The 7,500-nt window shown below is 37.2% G+C and overlaps 1 protein-coding gene across 1 annotated transcript in view; it reads right to left on the bottom strand.

Annotated features, from left to right (window-relative positions):
• Positions 1-956: 956 nt before the first annotated feature.
• The window catches only part of LOC137617798 (proton-coupled zinc antiporter SLC30A5-like), a 7,221-nt gene continuing 677 nt past the window's right edge, over positions 957-7,500 (bottom strand). The window contains exon 2 of the mRNA XM_068347756.1: positions 957-1,678. Coding sequence (XP_068203857.1) covers positions 1,334-1,678 — 345 coding nt within the window. The 3' untranslated portion in view covers positions 957-1,333. The remainder of the gene's footprint in view (positions 1,679-7,500) is intronic.

Genomic DNA, 7,500 nt, shown 5'->3' with positions numbered 1-7,500 from the left:
AACAGTAACAACATTGAAATAAATATTTCCTATATAAACTATAAAAATTAGATTGAACAGTGTGTCCGAGTGTACCTTCAAGCAAGAGAACTCTAACCCAAGACAGTGGAAGACCATGGTACAGAGGCTATGGCACTACCCAAGATTAGAGAACAATGGTTTGATTTTGGAGTGTCCTTCTCCTAGAGGGGCTGCTTCTACCCTGACCAAGAGGAAAGCAGTCACTGAACAATGCAGTGCAGTAGTTAACCCCTTGTGTGAAGAATAATTGTTTGGTAATCTCAGTGTTGTCAGGTGTATGAGGACAGAGGAGAAACTATAAAGAATAGGCCAGACTATTCGGTGTATGTGTAGGAAAAGATCAGAGATAGCATCGAAAATTGTTTAATTACTTTTAGTGAATACAAAATTTCTGGAATTGAGAGAAGAGAACAACTTATAAGATGGTGTTCATTAAAAACATCTGTGGCACGTAAAGATAATTTTTCTCTTGTCAAATCGAGGTTTTAAGATTTCCTTGTGATATAAATTCTCTCTACAACAATGTTCCTAGTACATAGGCTGTTAATCAATTAATGCATTGCTAGATTTATAATAGTGATTAATCTTTAGAATTTAGGCAATCTCTTACAACGCCAATGTAAGAAAAATCTATTCACAAATGATTGAATTTTAGTATATTCTTTCTTCTGCTTATCAGAGATAAGCAATTATTGATGAATTTGTACAAAATTTATGGCAAGACCAAAAAGTAAAAGAAGAACATTTCCTAAAAAAAGGTTCCTTTGTCTAAAAGTGACCGAGACATTATCATTGGCAATGTTGAGTACAGCGACAGCATCGTAGCTCGAGCAACACGCCATGAGTACCATGGCCACCATTGAGTTCCATGGACACTACTGAATACCATGGACACTACTGAATACCATGGACACTACTGAATGTCATGGACGCCATTGAGTTCCATGGACACTACTGAATAGCATGGACACTACTGAATACCATGGACACTACTGAATGCCATGGACGCCATTGAATTACCATGGTCACCATAGAGTAACCATGGCCACCATTGAGTACCATGAGAACTATTTGAGTACCATGACCACTATTGAGTACCATGGCCACTATTGAGTACCATGGTCACCATTGAGTACCATGACCTCCATTGAGTGCTATGGGACACCATAGAATACCATGACCTCCATTGAATACCATGGCCACATTTGAATACCATGGCCACCAGGTTGCCTTCTGAGTGTGAGTGCTTCAGTATACATTACATTATGACTTTCATGGTCATGAACACCTTCATTTAGTTTCTTTAATAAACTTAATGATGCCCATGATAATATAGTCTGTGTGTAGCAATATGGCGGCCTTCGTAGACATGATGATGATTTCTATGGTGGTGGGTCTCTGGGATAGAAGCAATTTGTTCATTTCCATGGGAATCATGTGAAGCCCCGTTGTGGGACTCGTGCCCATGAGCAGTGCCATATCCCTCGTGGGTGTGACCATCGTGGGCTCTCTTACCAAATCCGTGAAACTTTCCGAACAGCGCCCCTAGTCCTATTCCATGCAAGAAGAAGCCTCCGAGCTTCTCGTCTCTTCCAGATGGAGTTGGACTGGTGGATGCCAGGCTAAATAAAAGGCAGGAGACTACTGTCGCTAAAGTCTGAAATAGAAATTAGAAAGAAATACGTGTCATTATATTATCTCGGTATTAGGTAGGGTTAACCAAATGAAATATGTTATAGGCTATAGATATCAGTATTATAATAAAAAAGGGGAAATCCGTTTACGGAGACATGGGGAAATGGATTTGCAAGAGCAAGTTGTGTTTGAAATGTGCAACGATAATTGTATGTATTTTAATTTAATCGTAATATTCACGTTAAATTTATAATTTCTTTATTGCTTTCACAGCACACCCTATTGGGAAATTATTTCACTAAGATATTTATACAGACCGGGAAACTTTGAAATCTTTATGGTTAAATGAGTGGGGATACCTTAAGGTGTTGAAAGGGTTTGTGTATCGCCATTATCAGTAAAGCTGCACTAGTCAGGGTCACCCATATTAGGTGGATTTGCTGTGAGTGATCTGATGAAAGTCTCCCACCATCACTAATTTGCAATGGTCATTGTGATGATGAAATGAATAAACCCCAGACTTGAATAAGGACATGTCTGATTCCTTTGTCCTGCAGTGGACTAAAAACGGCTGCATTTGTTGTTGTTGTATTTGGAAAACCAGTGATAAATTAGATTGGGTTGCGCTTCTGTTTTACAGAGCGACTACCAGCATGGTTTTTATTCATCAATTGAACTATAAAAGAATAATGCTATATAATATGTTCAAATAAAGTAATCTAATAAAATTATTAATACTAATGGAAGTCTAAATTTGTTTTTTGGGAATTATTGTGATCCATTGACTCTTCCATCAGACCCCTCTCCGGTGTGGGGTTCACGTACTAAGGAATGCTTGCAAGAACAACAATAAATGCAGGTGGGAGACTTTAGTCTGATCTCTCACTGCAAGCCGACCTATAGTCCATTTCTTTTAGCGATGCAGATTTGCACCGACTCGCGGCGGTGCTCTTTTAGCTCGGAAAAGCTTCCTGATCGCTGATTGGTTGGACGAGATAATTCTAACCAATCAGCGACCAGGAAACTTTTCCGAGCTAAAAGGGCACCGCTGCGAGTCGGTGCAAATCTGCATTGCTAAAAGAAATGGACTATAGTACGTTTGGCCTGTCTGTCTGTCTGTATAGATTGCCTTACCTCGTGTAAGACTCGGGCTCTTGCCGCTGGGCAGCCCAGAAATGTTTGGCCCTGACTACCATAGCTTTGCTGATCATGATGATACACAAATTCTTTAGTAGTTAAGGTATCCCCTTTCAAAAAGGGAGGTATATTCATCGGAGCTTAAATATGGCTTTTAGTGGTGGTAAACTGCCTACTGAGTTACTGAACAGACCTATATTCAATTTATTTTTTTTTTTAATGAGGCGAATTTTCACAGAATCGCAGAGGTGCCCTTTTAGCTCGGAAAAGTTTCCTACAAGCTGATTGGTTAGAATGATTTTGTCCAACTAATCAAATGCGCCTCATAAAATAATTTGACTTAAATTGCCGAATTTCACTAACTGAGACACTACCAGGCATCGAACAAGGTATTGCCTGATATTAATAGCCGCTCACCAGCCTAGGCATTCATCTGAAGCATCTATATTTGGACTTCACTTAAATTTATCCTAAGATTAGCGCTGTAGCGAACCTGCCACAAATGAACACATGATAATTAAAAAGTAAGGATAATGTAAATAAAAAAATGAACAGATATACTCAATACAAGTCTATATTTCTGATCATTCCTCAAGTTTTGAAGTGATAAGTAAACCAGGTATCTTTATGCAGATAATCGTGATAGTAAAGCTTGTCTTTAGTACGAGTCCTGCTCAAGCTCGTTAGTTCCTTTGGTCACTGCGACCTCACCATCCTTGTGAGCTAAGGATGGGGGCGGGGGGCGTTTGGGGGAAGCCTATAGGTCTATCTGCTGAGTCATCAGCAGCCATTCCCTGGCCTAACTTGGTCCTAGCCTGGGTGGAGAGGGAGCTTGGGCGCTCATCATATGTATAGATGGTCAGGTTCTAGGGCATTATCCTGCTTGATAGGGCAATGTCACTATCCCATGCTTCTGCTTTTCATGAAATGCCTTTAAACATTTAAACTAATGCATTCATAGATATTTTGAAGAGAATATGACAGCCTATTAGCTCTTTTATCCCCCACGATTGGAAACTATTAAGTTCTTCTCTTATGAAATACATTTCCATCAGTTGCAATTAATGGTGGTGTAAACAATTTCCAAACTCAATGCTTTTTTTATCAGTTTGTAGAAAGAACTAAAATAGACCAGCACCCAAAATATGATAAAAAAGCATAAACAAACATAATACATCCCATAGTCCTCATGTCACAATATGCGCGAGGGGAGTGATGGTTTAATGTCTCTTTTGTTTCTGAATTAAAGATAGCATTCTTTACAGCCATTTTTTCACTTATCTTAATTCTATAAATAGATTCCATTCACTTTCCTGTTCAGCATTCACCTCAAACATTCTAGAATCTAAAACCTCTTTCTAAATTTTTTGCCTGATGGCAAAAAGTCTTAACTTCAAATCCTATTGAATTTTACTCGCTGGTGACTTAGAAAAATATGTACATATCCAAATAATGCAAGATTTTAATATGATCTGTCGGTGAAATTCATTCATATTTTTCTTCTCGATATTATGTCTTTCCTTTGAATGATCTTATTGATGTATACTTTCTGAATTTGACACAAAATGTTCGATAACTAACTGCTTCGGAGATTCTTTATATACTAGTGTACGTGACCCGTCATAAATGTTGGTTAAATGTTCAGATATGTATGGACACACGCACACCCTATCTCACCAGGATATCACTACTCCCTGTACTCCCCCCCCCCCCCCCCCCGCCCCCAAACCAAGGGACGGGGAGGCTTAGCGTGATTTTAGTGTGAACAGGGTCGCACATTGATCAGCAAAGCTATACTAGTCAGGGTCAGTCATACGAAGTTGGTTTACTGTGGGCGATCAGATCAAAATCTCCCGCCATCAATAATCCGCAGTAGCCAAAACCCAGACATGAATAATACAACCCCGTCTTGACCCCCAGTCCCCAGCAGCAGTGGAACAACTGCCCAAGGTGGCGGGCAGTTACAATCCGATGCAGGGGGTGTTAACAAACTCTGAACTAGAATAGGCCCCCTTTGGAAACTAAACCTTGCAACATACAATGCCAGGACCCTGTCTAGGGAACAAGATCTTGCTGTCTTACTAGAAGAACTGAAAGAAATAGTTTGGGATTATAATAGTTGAGTGAAATTAGAACTGGGGAATCTTACATAGAGCTAAAAGAGGGCCATATATTTTGCCCCAGAGTACATGAATGAAACAAAAAAATTAAGTTGATTTTCTAATTGATTAAAATCTTGCAGGTAACATAGAATAATTTCATAGTGCTAGGGATAACATTGTTGGATTAATTATCAAACTAAATATGAAGTATAAACTGAAGATCATCCAAACGTATGCACCAACAGCATCCCATACAGAGAAAAAAATATAAACTTTTTATGAAGATTTGGAGATGTCTATGAAAAAAGATAAGCCTCGATTTACGTTTGTTTTGTGGGATTTCAATGCTAAAATAGGCCAAAAGCAGAGAGGAGAATCAGCAGTAGGTAAATTTGGAGTATCCACAATAAGTGACAGAGGAGGTATGTTTGTAGAATTTTCTGTGTAAGAAACGATCTAAAAATCATGGACACCTTTATTTTATAAAAAATGAAGAAACAGACATAGAGAAGCCCAAACGGAGAAACACAAAATGTAATCGATTTTATTCTAAGTGGAAAAGATCATTTAGTTAAAGATCTAACACTGTTGAAAAAGTTAGTCAAGCGACCATAGATTGGTGAGAAGCAAAATTGGTTTAGATCCAAGAAAAGGAAAAAAAAAAACACTCCTATTATAAGAGAAAAATCTAATGAGTTTACTTTAGCAATGCAAAATAGGTACTCCCAGCTACATGATGAAATTGAAGCATGTAAAGAAGAATTGAACAGTAATTTAACAAACTTTGTATTGAAATCAGCAAGAAATAGGGGAAACAAGAACAAGGAAAACTATCAGAAAAGACCAAAAACCTAATAAAAAAAAGATTGGAAATGAGGATGAAATCCAAGAGAAATTAAACAAAATTAGCAGAACTATCATAAACAATAAACAAATGAGAAAACCAAGACTTTCGTGGACAAAATCAGACCAAAATTAAGGGAACACTAAAGAAAGGAAGAAGTGCCAAATTGATGAAAAGAAGACTTGGAATTGGATGGCAACAGGTGTTTGCTTTAAAGGATGTAAATAGAAATATTATCAACAATAGAGATGGATTGATAAAAATTGCAGAGGATTTCTATACAATGCTATATAATAGTGATAAAGGAAATAACTTTGCTAATAGGAATAATGAAACGCCTGAGCCGGTGCCAAACGTACCAGTAGGAGAACTGAAGAAACCATTGAAAGACATAAAAAAAAAGGCAAAGCCGCAGGAGAAGATGGCCTAACAATTGATTTGATAATAGATGGAGGTGAATTCACATTAGTAAGATTTGCTGAACTTTACACAAATGGTCTGCAAGAATGCTCAATACCTACAGCTTGGAAAGAACTTTATCATTAAACCATTTCATAAAAAGGGTGTCACAAAAGACATGAAAAATTACGGCCCAATAACTTTACTCTCCGTATTGATTGATTGATTGATTTTCTGGCATCATGATATTTGTCTCCATAATATAAAAAATATCTACAAAGATCATATTAGGCCCGAATAGAAAGGCAGCTAGACTTTAATCAAACAAGAGAGTAGGCAAGATTTGGAAGTGGGTATTCAACAAGTTACCATATCCTGCTAATTGAAAAATCAACAGAGTATTACAAACCACTATGTATAGGATTTATAGGCTATGAGAAAGCTTTTGATTCTGTCAAAACCTCAGACGTAATGAAAGTCTTTCAAGGACAAGGAACTGATGAATCTTATGATAGAACGCTTGAAGATATCTGTACAGGATGTACCAAAAAAAAAAAAAAATAAATAAATAAAAAAAAAAAATACACATAGATGGTGAGAAAATTCCAATGGAGAAAGGAGTTAAACAGGAAGACGCCATCTCTCCAAAATTACTGTCAGCGTACCTAGAAGGAGTTTTTAAAAACTTGGGTTGGGAAAATGTAGGAATTAATATTAATTGGGAATACCTTAATCAACTTAAGATTCGCAGAAGACATAGTTGTATTTAGTGAATCATGGGAGGAATTGTAAAAGACGATAGAAGATTTGAATGGAGAAAGCAGAAATGTAAGACTGAAAATGAATATGAGTAAAACTAAGATAATTTTCAAGGAAAATGCAGAGAACAAATAAGAGTTATGGACGAACCTCTAGAAATTGTAAATGTATATATGTACTTAAGACAGACAGTAGGCGTTTCCCCAGGGCACGAGATTGAAATTAAAAGAAGGATAAGCGTAGGATGGAGAGCTTTTGGTAAACAAAGTAAATTGCCACTTTCACTAAAAAAGAAAAGTATTTATTCAGATGATCCTACCAGTATTAACTTATGCATCAGAAACTTAGAGCCATACTAAACTCTTAAAACATAAGCGTGTTACAACTCAGAGCTATGTAAAGAATAATGATGGGAATAACACTAAGAGACAAAAATTGAGGAACATGGATACGAGAGCAAACTAAAGTAGAGGATATTCTAACAACATATATGAAAATGGACATGGACAGGACATATAATGAGAATGATAGATAATAGATGGACATTAAGAATAACAGAATGAGTTCTTAGAGATTGTATAAGAAGCAGGGGAAGGAAGAGAA

This window comes from Palaemon carinicauda, chromosome 24 (genome assembly GCF_036898095.1).
Source record: "Palaemon carinicauda isolate YSFRI2023 chromosome 24, ASM3689809v2, whole genome shotgun sequence".
In the NCBI taxonomy this organism is placed as follows: domain Eukaryota; kingdom Metazoa; phylum Arthropoda; class Malacostraca; order Decapoda; family Palaemonidae; genus Palaemon; species Palaemon carinicauda.
The sequence above is the reverse complement of the archived record's forward strand: the minus strand, read 5'-3'. Positions and strand labels throughout refer to the sequence as shown.